General features: G+C 45.6%; 2 protein-coding genes across 8 annotated transcripts in view; one reads left to right on the top strand and one right to left on the bottom strand.

Annotated features, from left to right (window-relative positions):
- RAB37 (RAB37, member RAS oncogene family) overlaps nucleotides 1–22,330 on the bottom strand; it is a 61,044-nt gene that overhangs the window by 22,963 nt on the left and 15,751 nt on the right. The window lies entirely within an intron of this gene.
- CD300LF (CD300 molecule like family member f) lies at nucleotides 674–21,066 on the top strand. 7 transcript variants are annotated; one of them, XM_087441528.1, is made up of 8 exons: nucleotides 674–878; nucleotides 14,492–14,821; nucleotides 16,428–16,542; nucleotides 17,210–17,272; nucleotides 17,365–17,477; nucleotides 19,212–19,234; nucleotides 19,547–19,687; nucleotides 20,189–21,066. In XM_087441528.1, the coding sequence occupies exons 1-8, from the start codon at nucleotides 836–838 to the stop codon at nucleotides 20,342–20,344; spliced, it is 984 nt and encodes a 327-aa protein (XP_087297654.1). In that variant the 5' UTR covers nucleotides 674–835; the 3' UTR covers nucleotides 20,345–21,066. The 7 variants fall into 7 exon arrangements, with proteins under 7 accessions (XP_087297654.1, XP_087297655.1, XP_087297657.1 ...); XM_087441529.1 differs by having other exon boundaries at nucleotides 675–878; nucleotides 17,219–17,272; XM_087441531.1 differs by having other exon boundaries at nucleotides 676–878; nucleotides 16,479–16,542; nucleotides 17,219–17,272.

Raw genomic sequence — 22,330 nt, 5'->3', positions numbered from 1 at the left:
AAGGTGGGGGCTGTGGAGCGAGGGGTAACAACCATGAGCAATGAGCTGGTTTCTTCGGAAAGGAGCCCACGGTATTCAGGTTTCTGGAAGATTCAGGCTGGTGTCAATATCCACAGGCTCTCAGCTGGTGGGCTGGGGCATGGCAATAAGAGTTTCTGGTATGTTCTCAGGACAGAGGCCCCTCTTGCCCACTGGACCAGTGGCTCCCTGCTCACATGCCTGTACTCTTTGAGCTCCTTTCTTTGTAGTCTGGGTTTTGATGTCCCCTCACCCCCTCATGCCAGTCTCTGGTCTAGAATCTCCCCTCTGGCTTTCTAACTTTGACCCCAGCCCGCTTAATGTGGTTGAACTCCTGACCTTCTGGGCTTTTGAAACTCTGGCTACACCTGCAATTCCATGTTTAGGGCATTGTGTCCAATAGCCTTGGCTTTCTAAGACCTCTCTGATGGAGCTGGGTTCTCCCTGCCCTGCTCTTCCCACCAGGGAGGAGGATTGAGTAAGAGCGGCCTGACCCAGTGGGTCTGTGTCTGTAAGTTTCCACAAGATGCAGAAGCAGTGGCCAAGTTCTCTTTTCGGAGAACCTATCGTGGCCCTAAGCAGGGAGGTGTTTCTCAGAAGCTTATTCATGGTCACTACGACTTCTTGCATTGCTAACTGCCTTGAAATTTCACCCATTCCACCTCCTTCCTCTTTTAGTTTTGTTCGCCAGTGGCAAGTGGCTGAAGGAGGAAGTGTGAGAGCGAGAGTGAGCGAAAGCAGAGGGTTGGGAGATGGAGTCGAGGCTGTAGTTTGCTCCTGCTGACAGCTTGACCCACTGGACCCGTGTGGAGAGAAAATGCACCTGCTGCTGCTCTTACCCCTCCTCTTCTGGCTTTCAGGTGAGTGGAGCCCGGGCCTGCACTCGTGGGAAAAGCTTATCGGGCAGGAGGGAGTGGCTGGCAGAGGGAGGAGGGGACCCAGCCGGCTGTCCTGCTGAGAAGCCAACCCCGTTTCTAAGTAGTTCCCAGTAATGAGCCTGTGTGTTTCATCTGCTCAGTCAGTCGCCCAGTGTTTCAGTGCCTACGGTTGCCAACACAGGACTATCGATGTGGCCTTCATAATGAACCCAGCACAAGGCATCACTCCTGACCACCAATTAACAGGGCTGCTGATTCAGATTGGACAGACTGGTGGGCCTCCTGGGTCAGGGAGAAGCAGAGAGCCCTGGTTGCTGGGAGAGCTGGTGAATACTTGCTCCCGCACTGTGACCTTTGAGAGCACGTCATGAGCAAGGGAAGGCTTCCAGGAAGAAGTGAGGGTGGACAGGGCTTTGAAGGAAGGAAAGCAGGGAGTCTGCCAGACAGGGAGGGGAGGGGATTCTAGGCATTTGGGGTAGAAGGAAATAGAAGGAGTTGCTGAGGGACAGGAAAAGTCAAGAGGAGGTAAGCTTGGCACGGACAAAGAGGAAAGGAGGGGCTGAGATGTGAGAAGAGATAGAGGGTTGAAGTAAACTTCAAGTTGATGGATACTATTTTGATTAAAAATTAAGGGGATTTTCTTGACTTTGAAGTGTTCGAAGGCCTCCGGGCTCAGTCTCTGGGCTTCTTCTCTGTCTAGAGTCACCCCCTTGCTCTTCACTCCTCTCCTGGCTGTAAATACCATCTCTGTACAGATGACTCCCAATTTTGTATCCCTAGCTTGGACATCCCCCTGGACTCCAGAATCTTCTGTCCGAGTGCCCGTTCAACATCTCCACTCAGGCTTTGACATTTCAAATGTGGCCTGACCACATCTTCCCCCTCAAATTCCTTTCTCTCCCATTTATGTGTTTGGCAACTCCAACCTGGGGGGCAGCCATCTCTTCTCTCATATCCCATCATGATCCTTTGAAAATGTAAGCCAGATCCTGTCTCTCCTCTGGTCAAAACCCTCCAATGACCTCCCATTCTACTCAGAGTAAAAATCCAAAGTCCTTACAGAGGCTACAAGGTGCTCACCATCTGGTTCCCTACCACATCATCTCTCTGGTCTCCTCTTCTCTGTTTCTTCTGGGTCAACCCATTCCAGCCACACTGGTCTCTTAGATGTTCTTTGAACATGCTAGGTACACTCCTGCCTCAGGGCCTTGGCACTTGCTGTTCTCTCTGTCCAGAATGCTTTTCCCCAGAAAGCCACAGGCTCCAGTCCCTCACATCCTTCATGTCTTTGCTTCTTATGAGTCTTCCGTTGATGACCCTAATTCCCTTGCATCATTTTTCTCTATTGTTTGTTCCCTCCCTTCCCTCACCTTGATAGAATATAAACTTTAGGAGGGTGGGGATTTTTGTGTTTACAACCATACCAGGTACAGATTAGATGAATACTAAGTGTTAGTTGAATGAATGAAGGTATCTAATGGAGAGGGAATAATATAATTGCTATAACCCCCCACCCCCGACACAGACCAATTTTTTCTCTTTCTGCTTTCATAGAACTGAACAATTGAGACTCTTTAATAGGAGAGGACACACATTGCTCATGAGGATGTAAAATGGTGCAGCCACTTTGGAAAATAATTTGACATTGCTCAAAAAATCAAAAATGTGGTTACCACATGACCCAGCAAGTCCACTTCTAGGTATATACCTAAGAGGATTGAAAACATATGTCCATGTAAAAACTTGTATGCAAATGTTTATGGCAACATTATCTATAATAGTCAAAAAGTGGAAACAACCTAAATCTGCGTTGACTAATGGATAGATAAATAAAATGTGGTATTCCCATGCAATGGAATATTATTCAGCTATAAAAAGAAATGAAATGCTGATACATACTACAACATGGATGAACCTTGAAAACATTATGCTAAGTGGAAGAATCCAGACACAAAAGGCCATACATTGTATGATTCCATTCCTATGAAACGTCCAAAATACCTAAATTCATATAGGCAGAAAGTAGATTACTGGTTGCCAGGGGCTGGAGGGAGGGAGTAAGGGAGCATGATTCTAATGAGTATGGAGTTTTTTTCTGGGATGATGAATGTTCTGTAACTAGATAGTGGTGATGTTTGCACAGCTTTGTGAATGCCCTAAAAACCACTGAGTTGTACACTTTAAAGGGTGAATTGTATGGTATGTGAACTATATCTCAATAGAATCTCAAGAAAATAATTATTTTCTCAAGAAAATAAATATTATCTCAAGAAAATAATCAAGGAGCAGAGCGAAGACTTGGGAGCAGGAGAGTTCTCCTGAGAAAGTTTCTGGGTAGCATTTGGCATGTGTGTGGATCTGAGCCTCTGGAAGGAGTATTCATGGCAACCGGACAGCCCTTTATGATTTGTGACTCTTTCATGAGGTCGAATTTGATCACTCATTCCATCAATCATAGAAATGAAAACGATTCTTCCAGGAAGTGATATGTGCTGTGCGGAAAGTCGAGCCAGGTGCCCTGACACAGTGAGACTCGGGGGGCGGGTGGGAGTGGGGGCGTTCATGGGGCGGACAGAGAGGAGCCCTCTGAGGAGGAGACATCTGAGCTGAGGCCTGGAAGATGAGAAGGAGCAGGCACGTAAGATCAAGGACAGCTTTCCAGGCACAGGGAACAGCAAGTGCAAAGTCTCTGATGTGAGATGAGCTTGGCCATGGCAAGTGTGAGGAACGGAAAGGCCAGTGTGGCTTTGTTGCCTGCTTCAGAACAGCCTGGCAGGGCAGATCGGGAGGACATGACTATCTCTTTGGGTAAGAGTCTTAGGGGAGGAGAGTGACGTGTCCAGGGCCACAAGGCTGGTAAAGGCAGAGCTGGGGGTGGTTTGTGGATGCTCAGCACTGAGTTTCGGTGTAGAAATGGAGAAGGCAGACTTTGGGAGAGATGTTAGGAGACAAATTGGCAAAATAGGGAATATGTATAAAGGAATGCTTTTTTTTCTGAGATCTGGAAATAGGGGAACTTGATGGTAAGCAGATGTGAGAGTAGTGCTGAGGTGTGTGTGCTTGTGTGCCTGTGGTTTGAGCATGACTAAGGCAGAGCGGGAATGTCTGTCGTAAGCGAGCAGGCACAGTTGTGTGCTAATTAGGAACCGAGTTGCCAGTGTGAACCTCTGTGCCACCTCTCACCACAGAACTTCCAATGACAATTAACAAATTTACCTGGCACTGCTTCCTGCTTCTAAAGTGTTCATTGTTTTCGAAGTACAGTCATGTGCCGCATAATGACATTTCGGTCAAAGATGGACCGCATGTATGACGTGGTCCTATAAGATTAGTACCATACAGCCTAGCTGTGTAGTAGGCTATACCATCTAGATTTGTGTAAGTACACTCTGTGATGTTCGCACAATGATGAAATCGCCTAACGACCCATTTCTCAGAACGTATCCCCGTTGTTAAGCGATACATGACTGTACACAAGAAAAAAAAATCAACCTGAAAGTTCCCACTGGGCTTTATAGGATTCACTTTCTGTGAGAAAGGAAGAGATTTTTAATTACTCTTTTTTCAGAGAAAAATTAGCTGCCTTGTCCAACTTAAGCCTCACCATAGGTGGTGGCAGAGAAGGATAAGACCCCAGATGTGCTGACCCAGAGTGGAGACTAGCTGATGGATGTCCTGTGCCGTGCTGGAGGTGGGGTCCAGTCTTGACTGTCACTCCCTGACCGTGAGCCAGTCATCTCCCCCTGGGGCTCAGCTCCCTCCTGATCTAGGATTATTCCTGATCATCTAGGCTGTGAGTAACCATGCCCGATGAGGATGCTGCTCCTTGGGCTCAGGGCTGTCTTCTGAAGGCAGGGTTCAGACAGCAGGATGGGCGCTCCGCTGAGGTTGGTGGGGAGTGGGCGCCTGGACAGAGGGGTCCAAGAAGTGAGTGGAGCAGATGGTTCAAGAGTCAGGCCCAATACCAAATGCTCAGGTGAGACAGGCTAACAGGGCAACTAAGGATGGAATGGCCATCTACTAGTTTCCTAAAGCTGCTATGACAAATTACCACAAATTTGGTGGCTTAAAATAACACAAATTTATAATGTTACAGTCTGGAGGTCAGAAGTCTAAAATGGGTCAACAAGGCTGTGTTCCTTCTCGTGGCTCTAGGAAAAGAATCTGATTCCTTGACTTTTCCAGCTTTCGGGGGCTGCCCATATTCCTTGGTGTGTGGCCCCACATCACTCCAACTTCTGCTTCATCCTCGCCTCTCATTCTCTGACTCTCACCTCCCTGCCTTCCTCTGATAAGGACCTTTGTGGTTATACTGGGCCTACCAGGATAATCTCTCTGTCTCAAGATCCTTAATTTAATCACATCTGCAAAGTCCCTTTTGCCATGTAAGATTGAACATATTCACTGGTTCTGGGGATTAGGATGTAGACATCCTGGGGAGCCATTATTCTGCCTACCACACCGTTAAACAGCCCTGTCTGGGCATTGAGCTAACATCTCTTGCAAATCCTCCTCTTTTTGCTGAGGAAGATTGGCCCTGCGCTAACATCCATGCCCATCTTCCTCTACTTTATATGGGACGGCGCCACAGCATGGCTTGACAAGTGGTGTGTTGGTGCGTGCTCAGGATCCGAATCTGCGAACCCCGGGCCACCGAAGTGGAGCCCGCGCACTTAACCGAAACACCACTGGGCCAGCCCCTGGCATTAGTTTTTTCTCCTATGATTTTGAAAGTAATAAATGCTAATTGTTGATACTTAGGAAAGTGCAAAAAAAATGAAGAATTAGGAAAAATAAAAAACCTTCTGTCTGTAATCCTAATGCCCAAGGCAACTAGTTGTTAACGTTTTGGCTTATTTCCTTTTAACCTTTTTTTCTATGCATATTTTAAAAGTTAGTTGAAATTATATTATATATGATATTAAAAAAAAACATTGTCACTTCATATGAGGATTTCCACATAATTAAAAATATTTCTAAGCATAATTATCAGTGTCTGCATTATATTTCATTGTACACTTATTTCCCTGAATGATAGAAGTTAACCTTTTTTTCTTTATTTTTGCTGTTATAAATAATTATGTAATGAATCTTTTTTTTTTTTTTTGCCGAGGAGGATTTGCCCTGAGCTAACATCTGTCACCAATCTTCCTCTTTTTGTGTGTGAGCAGCTGCCACAGCATGGCTACTGACAGACGGGTGGTGTATGTCTGCGCCTGGGAGCCAAACCTGGGCCGCCAAAGTGGAGCACGCTGAACTTAACCCCTAGGTCACTGGGGCTGGCCCATAATGAATCTTTGTGCACACACTTTTGTTAGCCTCTCTGATTATTTCCCGAGCACCAAATCCTATAAACATAATTACTGGAGCAAAGGGTGTGACTATTTTTGGTACATACAACTGCCGTATTGCTTCTGTAGCGGCTGAACCACTTACATTCGCACGAGCAGCTTCTCCCTGTGCCCACCCCCTCACCCATCTCAGCAATATGTTCGTCATAAACACATGGTTGGTTTGTTATGAGAAAACTGGCGTTGTCTTCAACATTTTTTATTTGCTAGGTTATTTAGATTTAACATTTTGAATTTTATTATCCACCTGAATTTCCTCTTTGTGACTTGACTCTTCTTGTCTCATCAATTTTCCAAATGGGATCATAACGTTTTTCTTGTATATACTCTTTATCAAGGGAAAAGATGTTAATTATTTTCCATATTATTCATTCTAAATATTTCTCCCAGTCTGTTCTTTGCCTTTTCAGTCTTTTCTATTGGTGTGTCCAAGTGTTACATTTGTATGTAGTCAAATTTACTGACTCTTCCTTGTGTGATGTTGTCCATTAATTTTTTTTTTTTATTTTTCCCCCAAAGCCCCAGTAGACAGTTGCATGTCATAGCTGCACATCCTCCTAGTTGCTGTATGTGGGACGCGGCCTCAGCATGGCCGTGCAAGCGGTGTGTCGGTGCATGCCCGGGGTCCGAACCCGGGCCGCCAGCAGTGGAGCATGTGCGCACTTAACCACTAAGCCACGGGGCCGGCCCCAGATGTTGTCCATTAATCTTAAGTTTAGGAAGTTCTCCCTTTCACTCAGAGATTCAATAAAGATTCACTTCTATCTTCTTCTAGTTTAAAAAATGATTTGCTGTTTTATGCTGACCTCCCTAATCTCCCTGAATTTACCTATGGAGCTCGCTGAGAGGCGACAGCGTCCTGACCCTCCCCTCCCCCACTTAGCTTTTTAGTCTTCTGTGGTGCGTGTGAACTTCTTCAATAGACCAGGCCTGTTTTTAGGCTATTGACTGTTCTATTGATATGTTCATCTGTTCTTGCTAGATTTCTAAGCTGGTTTCTTTTTTATGGCCTGATACTGTTTTAATATCTGACAGGGCAAGTCCTTCCTCATTACTTATCTTTAAAATGCTAGAAATTCTCATTTGTTCATCTTTTTTTTAAAGATTTTATTTGTTTATTGTTTCCCCCCAAAGCCCCAGTAGATAGTTGTATGTCACAGCTGCACATCCTTCTAGTTGCTGTATGTGGGACTCGGCCTCAGCATGGCCAGAGAAGCGGTGCGTCGGTGTGCGCCCGGGATCTGAACCCGGGCCGCCAGCAGCGGAGCGCGCACACTTAACCGCTAAGCCATGGGCTGGCCCTCATTTGTTCATCTATTCCGATAATCTCTAGTACAGTCATGTGTCACCTAATGACATTTCAATCAGTGACAGACTGCATAAACGACAGTGGTCCTATAAGGTCTATAGTATGTAGCCTGGGTGTGTAGTAGGCTATACCATCTAGGTTTGTGTAAGTACTGTAGAGGAGGGAGAAATTTTCCTCTATCTTTCTAGGTTCTTCTGGATGGTCTAAGAATTAAATTGACATGAGAAAAAGAAAAAGAAGTTTAATAGCATATATACATGGGAGAAACCCAGGAACACTGAATAACTTGCCAAAATGTCTAAAGCCCTCACCTTAAATATCATCCTCAGCTAAAGACAGAAGAAGGTGTTGGGGGTGGGGAGAGTCAGGGACTTCAAAGGGAAGGAAGGCAATTCACAGGTAGGTGAAAAGGAGCAAACGTTTGGAAAATAAGTGTTTATCCGGCCACACAGAGACAGAAGAAAACGGAGGGGAGCCCAACAAACAGACTTTTCTGTGTTCCTCCCTGTCCACCACCTAGTTCGTGTTATGCTAAGGTCACTTCCTGAGACAGGTTTTTTAATCTGCATTCTTTTAGGCAGTTGAGGGCGAGGTAACAAGAAAAATTTTCTGAGTCTTTTGTTTCTCAAAAATAATCAGCCTAGAATAATCCTCATGTTAAAGAGACACATTTTGGGGTGGCAAATTTTGTTCACCTTCAGTACACTCTGTGATATTCACACAACAAAATCGCCTAACGATGCATTTCTCAGAATGTATCCCTGTCAGTAAGTGATGCATGACTGTGTGTGTGTGTATATATATATAAGAGATTATCTGAATATATACACACACCCACATATACACATATACCAAAGATTCTCTAAAAATACATATATGTTCTAAAAATGTTCTGGGGGTTTTTGAGTTAAATCTATAGATTCATTTGGGAAGAAGGAGACTTTTTACAATATATAGGATTTTCATTAAAGATCATAATACAGCTCTTCTTTTATTTAAACTTCTTATATCTCTCAGTAAAATTTCATTGTGTCTGTGTGCATTTTTTTCCCTACAAGTCCTGATTGTTTCTGTTAAGGTTATTCCTAGGTACTTAATATACTTTTATTACTATTATAAATGAGCACTTTTCCACTTTATTTTCTATTTATTACTGCTTTATAGGAAAGCCATTGATTTTAATATACTTATTTGTATATTTAGCCACTCTATTGAATTCAATTATGAATTAAAATGCTTTTTAATTTAAGATTTAAAAATTTTCTCTAAATGTTATTATTTTTTCCCAACAGTTATATATTTTATATTTTCCCATGTCTCACTACGTTGGTCAGAAATTTCAAAATCACGTTACTATATACATTGAGAACTCATGTTTTGTTCATGATTTCACTTGGATTGCCTATAGTTTTTCACTGTTAAGAATAATTTGGCCGCCGGTTTATGATATTCTTAAAAACTTTCTTAATTGTGGAAAATCATGCATGTACAGAAAAGTGGATAGATCATCAATGTCCAGGTTAATACATTATTATACAGTACACACCAACATCTCACAATAGTTGTGGTATTTGCTGAGGTTTTTGATAGATTATCAGATAAAGAAATTTCTACTCTTATTTTGCTAAGAGTTTTTTAAAAAATCATGACTGGGTGTTGAATTCTATCAAATAGTTTTGTCTGCATCTCTTGAGATGATTATATGATTTTTCTGCTTTCCTCTGTTAATGTGGCATACTCATATTAAACTTATTGATTTTCTAATGTTAAGCAATTTTGCATTCTTGGCATAAGCCTAACTTGGTGATAATGCATCATCCTTTTTACGTATCCCTGGATTCAGCTTGCTGATTCTTTGTTTCAGACTTTTGCATTTATGTTCATGAGTGATATTTGCCTATAATATTTCTTTCTCCCACTGCCATTGTTAGGTTTTGACATTAAGATAATGCTAATCTCATTAAATGGACTTGGGATTGCATCCTCTTTTCCTATGTTATGAATTTTTTTCCTTTATTGTGAAGTTGTACATTATTGTTTGTCGGTCACCATATAAATGCATCCCTTCACCCCTTGTGCCCACCCTCACCCCTCTTGCCCCTTGGTAACCACCAAACAGTTCTCTCTGTCTGTGTGTTAGTTTATCTTCCACTTATGAGTGAAATCATGTGGTGTTTGTCTTTCTCTTTCTGGCATGTGCTATAAAATTTTTTGTGTAAGATAAACATTATTTGTTCCTTAAATGTTTGGTATATCTCTCCATTGCAGCTATATAGGCGTGGAGTTTTCCTTTGGGGAGGTTTTTAATAACAGATTTAATTAATTTTAATAGTTGTAGGATTATTCAGGTTTTCTATTTCTTTTTGTGCTGATTTTAGCATTAGTATTATTTTTGCTAGGAATCTGCTTATTCCATCTAAAATTTCAAAGTTTTGGCATAAACTTGTTTAGTCATCCTTTCATTATACCATTCCCTTATTATCTTGTCGTCTTATTATCTTTTTAGTGTGTGCAGGATAAGTAGTGGTGCCCCTGTTCATTTCTGGTATTGATTATTCAGACCTCCTCTCTTTCTATCATGAATCTGTTCCTCAGGTTATCTGTTTATTTATTTATTTTTAACCACCTCTTGGCTTTGTTGGTCTTCTCTATTATCTTTGTCTTCTAATTCATTAATTTTTATTCTTATCGTCATTATTTCCTTCCTTCTACTTTCTTCTTTTCCTCCTACTCTTCTTTCTGTTCTTTGTCCAACTTTTGAAATAAATGTTTAGCTTATTAAATTTAAGCCCTTTTTTGTTATCTAATATATGCATTTAATTACAAAGTGTCCTTAAGCATAACTCTAGATGCATTCCACAAGATTCTTTTAAATTAAGGTATAATTTACATATAGTGAAATGTATAGATCTTAACTGTACAATTCTGCAAGTTTTGACAAATGCATATAACTTGTAAGTTCTATCAAGAGACAGAACATTTCCATCACCCAGAAAGTTCCTTGGTACCCTTCCCAATCTTTCCTCCACCCATGAACCAGTGTTGTAATTTCTATCATCAAAGATTAATTTGCCTGTTGTAGAACTTCACATAAATGGGACCATAAAATATGTTCTCTTTTGCATCTGTCTTTCACTCAGCATGTTTTTGAGATTCATCCGAGTTGTTTTGTGTATCACCAGTTCATTCCTTATTATTCTATAGTATGCCATTGATGTGAATATGCCACTCTTTGTTTATCCATTCTCCTGTTGATGGTCATTTGAGTTATTTCTAACTTGTGGTTATTATGAATAAAGCTGCTATGAAAATTATTTTTGTGGACATTTGTTTTTACTCTTCTTAGATAAATATCTAGAATTGGAATTGTTAGGTCACAGGGTAGGCACATGTTTCATTTTATAAGAAACTGAAAAATACTTCTGCAGTGTTCCAAAATGGTTGTATCATTTTACACTCCTACTTTATGTGTCATCGGCCGTTTGGATATCTTCTTTTGTGAAGTGTCTGTTCAAGTCTTTTTGCATTTTAAAAGATTGGGCTGCTTTATTTTTATTGTTGAGTTGTAGGAGTTCTTTATATATTCTGGACATGAATCTTTTTATGGATATTTATATATTGTGTATGAAAACTTTAGACTGTATCAGAATCTCTGGCAAAGCCGAAGTTCATAGTGGTGACAGCTGGAGACAATTTTACCACAAACAGACAGACCTACACCACCAGATAGATGTCTGCTAGGAACAGAAGTTGGGTTACACACTCGAATTGCTTTCTGTACATCCATGGGGAACTGAGACAACTACACACTGTGCCTAGGGGAAAGATGAGTTTTTAAGGTTTCTTTTGTTAACTATGAAAGAATTTCTGCATCACAAAGGAAAGACAACATTAAGCTAAATATTCAAAAAAAGAATCCACTTGAAAATTATTCACAGGAAATAAAAACACACCTGAAAATGGTTTACAGAAAAAAAAATTTAAAATGAGGGAACAAGAAGTCCCTTTAAAAACCTGATCTGATTATAGACAACATAAAAAAAAATAAAGACTCATTACATTTTAACATAAATAAACACACTACATATCCAAACTTTTGTGACATGGCCAAAGCTGTATTCAAAGGCAAATTCTTAGGGAAAAGTCTGCAGTTCTCCAAAAAGTAAAACATAGAGTTACCACGTGACCCAGTAATTCTGCTCCTAGGTATATACCTGAGAGAACTGAAAACATCTCTATGCAAAAATGTGGTTATGAATGTTCATAGCAGCATTATTCGCAATAGCCAAAAAGTGGAAATAACCCAAATGTTATCAACTGATGAATGGGTAAACAAAATGTGGTTTATCCATACCATGGACTATTATTCAGCCATAAAAGGAATGAAATACTGATACGTGCCACAACGTGGATGAGCCTTAAAAACGTTAAGCTGAGTGAAAGAAGCCAGACACAAAAGTTTGTACATTGTATGATTCCATTTATATGAAATCTCCAGAAGAGGCAAATCCATAGAGACAGAAAGTAGATTGTCTCTGTGGTTGCCAAAGGCTTCAGGGAAAAGGGAAGAGGAGAGTCACTGCCAATGGTACAGGGTTTCTATCTGAGGTGATGAAAATGTTCTGGAATTAGATAGAGTTGATGCTTGCATAACTTTGTGAATATCCTACAAACCACCAAAGTATACACTTTAAAAGAGTAAAATTTGTTGATATGTGAATTATATCTCAATTTTAAAAGTGGACAAAAGTAAATTCTTAGTCTTAAACGTGCTTTAATTAATTTTAGAAAGGATGAAAATTATCACACTCTTTAACTTAGCAAATTGGAAAAAGATAAGAAGTTGTAATCGCAAGGAGATAAGAGGAATAAAATTGTACATATGAGAAATTAATAATTTAGAAAATAAAAACAGTAACATTTATCAACTAAATCTCAGAACTGGTTTAATTTAGGAGAAAAGGAGGAGGAGGAACAATGAAGGAGGAAATCTTGTGCACATGTAATCAATAAAAATAAACCAGAACATGTAATCAAAATGTGTAATTATAATACATACAAAAAATTTAATTTTAAAAGGATACATTATAATTGTGGAACTTTATGTTAATACATACTCCATAAAATAGATAATGTTCTGGGAAAAACAAAACAAAACAATAGAATTGATTCAAGACCAATCAAAAAATTTGAACAGGTCAATATTCATGGGAAAAAAATTAAATCAGGTCAATATTCATGGGAAAAAAAATTAAGTAATCAAAGAATTTTGACCCCATTAAGCAATATGCCAGATAATTTTTTAAGATTGTAAAGAAACAAAAATTCCTTTGCTATATTTATGTTCTGATCTCAGAGCACAAAAAAGATAGAAATCTGCCAGATTAATTTTGTGAAACTAGCATATCTCTAATATCAAACCTTGACGAAGACAGCACGAAGAAAATGACAGAAAAGAGCCTTACGTCTGAGCATAGATCTGGAGTTGAGCCCCGAGAGCCAGCTTCAGCAGCAGATGGGGTTTGGGTAGCCCATACTGTATTGCTGTTGTTGTGTCTAATTAAGCCAGTGTTTTAAAATTGAGAGGTTTCACAAAAAATCCAGATTTCTGCTACTCCAGAAAAATGAAAAGATCTGAAACCATATGGCCCGCTTCTCGCATGAGGACAATGGCTGCAGTGGAATGGGGCTGTGCCTGGGTCATTTGCTCTGCAGATTGCCGGGGTCCTCCCTGCTTCCCAGTGTCTGTCACTGAGGCCTAGTGTGAGCTGCCACTTTTTATCATGCTTAAAGTGTTGTTTTTCCTACAGTAAAGAGACATTTCCCTGTAATCTGACTCTTTCAAAGGTGAGAAAATGAAAGAAAGAACAAGAACATATATTATAATAAAATGCTACTTCACTCTATAATACTTGCCTTACTGCAAAGCTATTGTATTCAAGATAGTAAGGATTGGCATAAGGATAGACAAATAGATCAATGGAGCAGAGTGGAAAATCCATAAATAACTCACTTATTTGCTTTTTTAAAATTAATTAATTAATTAATTTTTGTGAGGAAGATCAGCCCTGAGCTAACATCCGATGCCAATCCTCCTCTTTTTGCTGAGGAAGGTTGGCCCTGGGCTAACATCCGTGCCTATCTTCCTCTACTTTATATGGGACACTTGCCACAGCATGGCTTGACAAGCGGTGCATCGGCCTGCGCCCAGGATCTGAACCTGCCAACCCCAGGCGGCAGAAGCAGAGCAAGTGTACTTAATCGCTGCGCCACAGGGCTGGCCCCGTTATTTGCTTTTTGACAAAGGAACCAAAGCTATTCAACTGGAAGAAAATGGGAACTGTATGATATGGATTCCATAGCACATGGAGACCGTTTAGAATCACTGTTTGGGTCAATTTCAAAGGCATTCCTGCCAGGGTGGTTTACTAGAAACCACTAGAACCACTAGAAGCCATTAGAAGCATTAGGAACAGTCTTACTACAGCCATGAGATGCGGATGCTTCTGCTGGATCTCCTGAGGTCATGGGTACAAAGTCAGGGCAGCAATCATTCTCCTGGGGAAATGGGTATTTCCTCCCCATCAGACCAGTATAACACAGAGATGGTTGCAAAGGGACGTTGCTGGGAATATAAAGATTTATTGGCTGTAGATTGGGGGAGAGGGGTGAATTATAGGAAGCTGTTATTGCTCAGTGTCAACACTTTTGTTTCTTTGAGATCTGTAGTTGTGCTCATAAGTGATTTTCCTGGTGGTTTTGACCCAGTAGAAGTTTAAAGGACAAAAGGTCTATGTTGTGGAAGGTGTATTCCTTCCTCGACTGCTATTTAACTCGACAGGCCCTGGGATTTAATGGAGCTATTCGCAATGCAGGAGGCTGTGGCCCTGCCCTCAGGGTGGGATGTGACAGGTATATGGATTTGTGTTTTCCAGGCTCAACTGCCATCAGGGGTCCAAAAGCAGTGAGCAGCCGGGAGCGGGGCTCGTTGACTGTGCAGTGTCACTATGTCCACGGGTGGGAGACCTACAAGAAGTGGTGGTGTCGAGGAGCTGATTGGAATCTCTGCACGACCCTTGTTAAAACCACTGGATCAGAGCAGAAGGTGAAGCAGGGCCGTGTGTCCATCATGGACAATCAGAGAGACCGCGTGTTCATCGTGACCATGGATGAGCTCAGACAAGATGATGCGGACACTTACTGGTGTGGGATTGAGAGAACCGGAGTGGACCTGGGGGACAAAGTTAAAGTGACCATTGACCCAGGTAAGGGTGTGTACGTGTGGATGTGTCTCTTCAGGGCCTGCTCTGTCCTGGTCCCTGAGGTCCCTCTCCAGTGACTTAACCGTCACTCAGAGTGAGCTGTCACAGAGAGTGGTTGAGTCCTGGGAGGGGCTGGGCTTCTCTTAGATGCTCTCGTGGCTTCCAGGGCCTCCTCCAGGAAGAGATCAAGCCTTTCTGGGCACAGTTTTTTTCTCTGCACAGCTCAATGCCTGAGTGTATTGCCCGTAGAGATCAAGGTGATGGTCTCGGTTTCAGTCCATGGGCCAAAGGGACCCCATTCCATGGGACCCAGAGACCCCAATTCCTGCCAGTGCTTTCCTGGGACCTCTGGTGCCCAGGTGTCCCTGCTCTTTGTGGAGTTTGGGCCTGGGACTTCATAGCTTCTGTTCCCACTCCTGCTCCATATCCAATCTCAGGGGGAAAGAGGCCCAGCACAGTCGGGGCTCTGTGGTTAATTCCTGAGGTCTGGAAAGGCCTCCACAGTCAAAGGGCTGTTCCTGGTGCCTGACATCCCATCATGAGCCTTTCACACATCTGGACTTAGTGATGTTCTCTTCCTAAGTCCTTCTAGAATGCAAGCACTCGTGGGAGGAGCAGCTCAGAGGTCCCAGGGCCTCAGTTTGCACGAGTTTATCTGTTGGGCGCTGCTTCTGCTGACCCTTGGACAGGCAGCACCAGCTCACAGCGCACTTGTGGCAAGGAGGGGGCACACGTCAACAGAGCCCCCACCACCCCTGGAACCTGTGAGGCCTGTTGCACTGGCAAGGCGCAGCTCGGCCATTGTCTCATGAAATCCTGACAACATTCCTGAGAAGTAACTGTCCCCATCGTGGAAGTTTAATAAGTTGTCCCAAGTAAAGGCTCTTCCTGAACCTCATGATTTTGTTCAGGGCTGGTCCTGACCTTAGAGGTCACAGATCTTGGGTGTGTTAGCCGCCAGGTAAGCCCCATTCTGGTCCTGTCCTTGCTGGATAAATAAGACAGGGGAGGGGGACGGCCCCGTGGCTTGGTGGTTGAGTGTACGCACTCCGCTACTGGCGGCCCGGGTTTGGATCCCGGCCACGCACCAGTGTACCGCTTCTCCGGCCATGCTGAGGCCGTGTCCCACATACAGCAACTAGAAGGATGTACAACTATGACGTACAACTATCTACTGGGGCTTTGGGGAGAAAAAGGGAAAAAAAGGAGGAGGATTGGCGATGGATGTTAGCTCAGGGCTGATCTTCCTCACACACACACAAAAAGACAGGGGATGCATTGGCCGAGGCCCTGTCATAAGCAGCAGGAGTGTTTCAAGTCCAGCTGAACTCCAGCTCCCTTGTCCTGAGCAATCCTGGGCCCCCTCTAGCCCTCCTAGGGCCTGCTTGACATCCTCCCTGGACCTGTGCCCAGCCCCACCTGCCTCTGAGGCTCTGCATCTCCTAGAGGCCAGGGAGATGTGAGCGGTCCAGGCTCTAGGCCCCTCCTCACGGCCCTGCTCCAGGCTCCTCAGGCCAGGGCAGCCCTCAGCCCCTAGGCTCAGAGCCACGTGTGGGGCTGCAGGTGGGTTAGCAGGGAGAGTAGTGTGTAATCTGGTCTGTGTGCCAAGCACCAACTACAGTGTCAACCACCACCTCCACCACCACCACCACGTCCACAGCACCAGTCACCCCAGAAGAGACCCAAGTCTCCCCGACTCTGACCAGCTACCACTCTGACAGCAGGTAAGCCAGCTCCGATGCTGCTGTTCCCTGTACCCACTTGGCCCAAAATTCTCTAATGGGGGAACACTTTGTGGTCCCAGGTCCCAGCCAGAGCTTGTCTCTGGAGCCTCAGGTTCCTCTGAGAGGTTGAGGATGCTGGGGGCTCTTCTCATTTGCTCTCATAGCTGAGTGGGCCAGAAATCTGAAATCAAGGTGTCCGCCAGGTTGGCTCCTTCTTGAGGGCTCAAAGGTAGAATCTGTCCCATGCTTCTCTCCTAGCTTCTGGTGGTTGCCAGCAACCCAAGTGCTCCTTGGCTTGTGGCAGCATCACTCCAATCTCTGCCTCTGTCGTCACATAGTCTTCTCCCTGCGTGTCTGTGTGCCCAAATTTCCCTTTTATAAGGACACCAGTCATTGGATTAGAGCCACTCTAATCCAGTATGACCTCATTTTAACCTGATTACATCTGCAAAGATGTTATTTCCAAATAGGTCACCTTCACAGGTTCTGAGTGAACAGGAATTATGGGGGTGGGGGACACTATTCAACCTAGCACAGGGGGCAAGTGTAGGACCAGAGAGACCTTTTCAGAGCCTGATGCTATAGAATTTCTGTTAGGCTTCCAGCCCCATTGAAACTACCTTGTGGAACTCGCTTCTCCTTTTTTGTTTTTTTAACCATCGTTGAGAGCACCTAGGAGTGGGGGTTTCCAGGCTGGAAACCACAGGCCTGCAGGTCAAAAGGTCCAAAGGTGTGTGGCCCTCCCTGCTACCAGGTGGGTGGGATAAGGCCCAAAGGCAGGAGGTAAGCCAGGGTGCATGGGGTGTCCTCTGTTGTTTCCAGTGGTGTCTCCATAGAGCCCAGCGTCCTCATTCCCCTCATCTTTGCCGTGTTGCTGCTTCTCTTGGTGGCAGCAGCGCTCTTGGCTTGGAGAGTGGTGAAGCGACAGAAGAAAGGTGAGAGGACCAGCGGGGGCTGGGCTGGGGGTGAGCTGGGTGGAGGTGTGCGGGGCCAATGGCCAGCATTGTCACCTGGGAGCCATCTGGCCAAGGGACTATGCACACGGTCTGGAGGGCACTGTCCCAAAGGCCACCGGCAGTTGCCAGTCTGAGGTACTGGAGGGAGGCCTGGAGCTGGTAGGTGAGCTCAGGAGGCTTTGGCATTCGCTGTCTGCCTTGTATCTCCCTCCCTGCTCTTCTCTTCTCTCTGACCCGCCTCCCTCTCTGTTTCCTGGTTTGGCTCTTGGTGGCAGAGGTGGCAATGGCCTTAGGCAGGCAGCCCATCTAGGGTGCCTAGATACTTTAGTGGAATTCATGTGGGAGACACACACACACACACACACAGAGGAGTGAACACGTGCACATGTGTGCACATGCAACATAGCCGCTTTGCACACACATATGCACACATGAGGACCTGTACATACATCACACACACGCGCATGTACACACACATGCGCAGAGTCCTCTGGGTTTGAGCCGAAAGGTGGGTTGTGACTCCTACTTTTGTCCTCCTCTGACCCGGCCCTTTCTCGGGCCCACGTGCTGGCTCTGTGGACATCTGCTCTTTAGGAAAGATCCTCTTTGCTCATGAGCCCGCACTCATCAACCACGAGGTCTGGCCTCAACCAAACCCTTTCCTGTCTGGTTCTACTTCCACATTCTCATGAACCCACTGGGAACCTCCCCTTCTCAGAACCCACTGGGACCTAAGCTCTCATGGGGCCTCTCCAACATTCCCCCTTCCCGCAGCCTGACGAATCTTGTAGTCCAGGAGGAGTGGAGCCTGAGTCCTGTTTATCATGTTTTCTCCCAAATGTATCATCTGTGACCTAAGTGCTAAGTACTCTCTGTGCTCCTCAGTATCCAGACTTTTGAAACTAAAAACCAGGGGGAAAAGCCTCTTGTTTCTTTGTTGTCTCTAAAGCAGGGGGCATGAGGGGTTGGGGTGGGGCTATGGGGCAGAAAGAAACAGGCAGCAGTGAGCACCTGGAAGCTGATCCATGCTGTGCTGACCCAGCGCACGCTCTCCACTCGAAGGGCAGCTTGGAGCAATCCTGTCTCCGCAGACATCTCTCACTGATGGGGCACTTGTGTGCCAGGCACAGCTGGCACTGGGAATGCCAGGAAGGGTTGGGCCCAGCCACCCAGCAGCCCACAGCCTGCCTGAAGACTAACCAGAATTCAGTGGGACAAAGGCGATGAGACAGCATAAATCAAGTGCCTTGGGAGCCGAGGAGGGAGGGATTAGACTGCTGGGTAGCAGGGGAAGGTAGGTTGACTTTGAGTTGACCCCTGAAAGACAAATCAGGTAGAGAAATAGTGGAGTTACAGCTAGAGCTTCCAGCAGAAGTTATAGGCTGAGCCTGGATTGTGCAGCAGGAAACTTAATCCCAGGGCAGCTGATGGCTGGCAGGGCCACCTGATCAGTTCATCACACAGTTCTGTGATGTGGGGAAGGGATGGGCTGAGGTCTCCCTATTTCTCAGGTGGAGAAATGGAAGCTTGGAGAGGTGAAGTGACCAGTGTCACAGAGTGTGTCCTCTGAGGAGTCAGAATTAGATCCAGGTCTCCTCTCTCTGAGCCTGGAGCCTAAATCACCTCTTTTCTTCCGTATTTCTCTTCCCCAGAACTGGAGGCCCTGCAAATCTCGGCATGGGCTTTCTAATTCTGATTGTTTTTATCTTTTAGCTCCTGGGATATCCCCAGAGCAGGTAAGAGAGTTCCTGAGGTCAGACCAGAGATACCAGACAGCTCCTTCCCCTCCTTCCTCATTTTCCCTCTCCCAGGAGCACCGAGGTCCAAATGTATCAGACAAACCATGTGCCAAAGGGTCCACATACTCACGGCCCAGCTGCAGGGGGGATGGGGTGGGGTGCGCTGGAAAAAGCCAGAAAGGAGGAGGGCTGGGAGGGGGCAGGAGTGGGAGACTGAGAGGAAGCTGGGAGAGGGGTGCCCAGGGAAGCAGAGAGGTTCCTGTCGCTCCTCGGAACAGGAACCTGTGCTTCCTCTCCTCCGTGCTCCAGCCCCTGGAGAGCGACCTCTGCTATGCAAACCTGACCCTGCAGCAGACTGGAACCTCTCCCCGCCCCTCCCGGAAGAAGGCCTCCAGAAAGCCCCATTCCTCTGCCCAGGCGGACCAGGTGGAAGTGGAATACGTCACCATGGTGTGTACTTGGTGGTGCTGCTGGGGGGCTTGGAGCCAGATCTGCCATTGCACCCCCTTTGAGAATGGGATTTATCCTGCCCATGTGGGCACAGAGGAGGACAGTGGGCGCTGGGAAAAGCTGCAGCCACTTAAAGACTTGCCTGCGGGGCTCCTGCAGGCTTTTGGCCTCTGGGAGTGTCTCCATACCAGGTCTCAGCACTGGGGACTCAGAGACCGATCAAACATGGTGTTTGTGCTGGGCCCTGGAGACCCAGATAGGCCCAGTGACCTGGGCTTCCATGGGAAACGTGCTGCCCTGGCCCGGAGCTGGGGGAGAGTGTCTTCTGCTGTGGCTGTAGCTCAGGGTGCCTGGCAGAGTGGAGGGAGGGGGAGCTAGAGGGCCTGGGACTGGACTTCAGAAGCCTTGAAGTGTCTGTCCCCCCAGCCTCATCCAAGGCCTCCTCTGTTGGTGGGCACAGCCTCTTGCCAGCCTCTCTGACCTGAGGGCACTTGATTACAGGCTCCCTTTCCAATGGAGGACATTTCCTATGCGGCTCTATCCTTGGACACCTGGGGACAGGAACCAACCTACAGCAACATGAGCCACCTCATCACCCACACCCCCAGCAGGAGCCATGAGGAGCCCACGGAATACAGTGCCATCAGGAAGCCTTAGCCTGTGCTCCAGGACCCCCACTCCAACTCCACGTGGCCTGTGGGCACGTTCCTACCTCGTCTGCTTTCTGCCCACAGTCCCCTCACGGGTCCAACCGATGACTGAGGCCTCTGGCTGATCCAGCCAGCATTACCTCTTGCTCTGACCTGGGCTCAGGGGGCTTCTGGGAGATAGACAGGGATCTCTCCTCATCACTTCCTCTCCCACAGAGCTTGGGAGGGACTAGTGCTATGCTCCAGGGCTGCCGAGGGAGTAATAATGATGATGATGATAATAATAGTAATTGACCTTTATTTATCACTTACCATGTATGATGGACCATGGCCCCCCAAAATATCTGCATCCTAATCCCCAGGACCTGTGAACCTTATCTGATATGGCAAAACAGGCCGTGCAGATGTAATGAAGGTGAGGATTGGAGAAGGGGAGATTATTCTGGATTATCCAGATGGGCCCTAAATATAATCACAAAAGTCCTTACAAGAGCCACATAAGAAGTTCCCAAGAGAAGGAGGCAATGGGATGATGGAAGCTAGGTTGGAGTGGCCAGAGCTGAGGAACACCGCCACCTCTAGAAGTTGGAAAAGGCAAGGAACGGATCCCCTCCTGGAGCCTCCAGAAGGAATCAGCCTGCCGACCCCTTGACTTTAGCCCAGTGAAACTGATTTCGTACTTCTGGCCTCCAGAATTGTAGGAGAATAAATTTGTATTGTTTTAATTAAGCCACTAAATTTGTGGTCATTTGTCACAGCAGCAACAGGAAACACGTATGCTGTGTGGCAGGTGCTCTTCCCTAAATGCTTCACTTACAGTAACTCATTTAATCCTCACGACAACCCTGTGAGGGCACCTTTGTTATTGCCCCGGTTTACAGATGAGGAATCGAGGTGCAGAGAGGTTGAGTGACTTGCCAAGTTTTATTACTAGCAAGTGGGTGAGTTGGAATTTGAACTTGGGCATTTTGGCTCCAGAGTCTGGAGTCTGGGCCATCACCCTGCACTACGTGTGTAAGGAGGATAGTGTGTGTGTCTGTGTGCGCGCGCACGTGTCCGTATGTGTACACACACAGCTACTCACACAGGGATAGTTAGCGAGTATTTACACACGCCGGACTCGCTGCCTTTATTCTAAAATCCTGGCAGCCTTCCCTCCAGAATGTGTTCTGAATCCCGTCCCGGCTCATCCAGGCAACCATCGGTCCCCTGCCTGGAGTCTTTCTTTCGTTCTCTGCCCCTGAGTCTGTTCTCCTCCCAGCAGCCAGAGTGACCTTCTAAAGCACAGACCTGACCACTCCCTGCGTATCACCTTCTGGTGGCTTCTTCCGCAGCCCACAAAGCCCCGGGAACCATGTGTCCCTGCCTGCCCTTTGACCCATCTCCCCCACTCTCTCACTTGCTCTGCTCCGTCCAAGCCAGCCTTTCTTACGTCCTTCTAACAAGAGAAGACTTGCTCCCTTCTCAGAGCATTGGCACTTGCTGTTCCTTGTTTCCAGAAAGCTGTTCCCGCAGATAGGTGAATAGTTAGCTTCTTTTCATCATCACATCTCAGCTCAACTGTCCCCTCTCAGAGTGGCCTTCCCTGACCCCGCTAGTAGCAGTAGCCTCTGCTACGCTTCTGATTCCTCTCTGTCACGTTGCCCTGTTTTACTTCCTTTGTAGTATCTACTACTTTCTGAAGTTACTGACTTACTGGCTGTGAGTTTATTGTTTCCCCCCTCCACCAGGCTGCCTGAGGTGTGGGCGTTGTCTCCTTCACTGCTGTACCACCTGTGCCTAGTTTAATGTCTGGTACTGGTAGGTTCTTGAACGTTTATGTGTTGACTGAATGAATAAGTAACGTGATGGTTCAGACTTGGAAACCCAGAGCAAGCTTTCAGGAGCAGGGACGCCTGTGTCCATCATTCTAGGAAGGGAGTCCTGGGCCACTTGGGCAACCTAAGGAATTTCAAGATCGACTTTTCAGAAGCATGAAGTGGAGAGACTTCTT

This window comes from Ceratotherium simum, chromosome 16, assembly GCF_057802395.1.
Source record: "Ceratotherium simum simum isolate JZ-2026a chromosome 16, ASM5780239v1, whole genome shotgun sequence".
Lineage (NCBI taxonomy): Eukaryota > Metazoa > Chordata > Mammalia > Perissodactyla > Rhinocerotidae > Ceratotherium > Ceratotherium simum.
The sequence above is the reverse complement of the archived record's forward strand: the minus strand, read 5'-3'. Positions and strand labels throughout refer to the sequence as shown.

Excerpts from the sequence above, each read along its gene's own strand:
- CD300LF (XM_087441528.1), top strand. The coding sequence starts at position 836 with ATGCACCTGCTGCTGCTCTTACCCCTCCTCTTCTGGCTTTCAG. Across the intron at positions 879-14,491 it reads CCTCCTCTTCTGGCTTTCAG|GCTCAACTGCCATCAGGGGT; the intron begins GTGAGTGGAGCC and ends TGTGTTTTCCAG. Across the intron at positions 17,273-17,364 it reads GCAGGTCAAAAGGTCCAAAG|TGGTGTCTCCATAGAGCCCA; the intron begins GTGTGTGGCCCT and ends TGTTGTTTCCAG.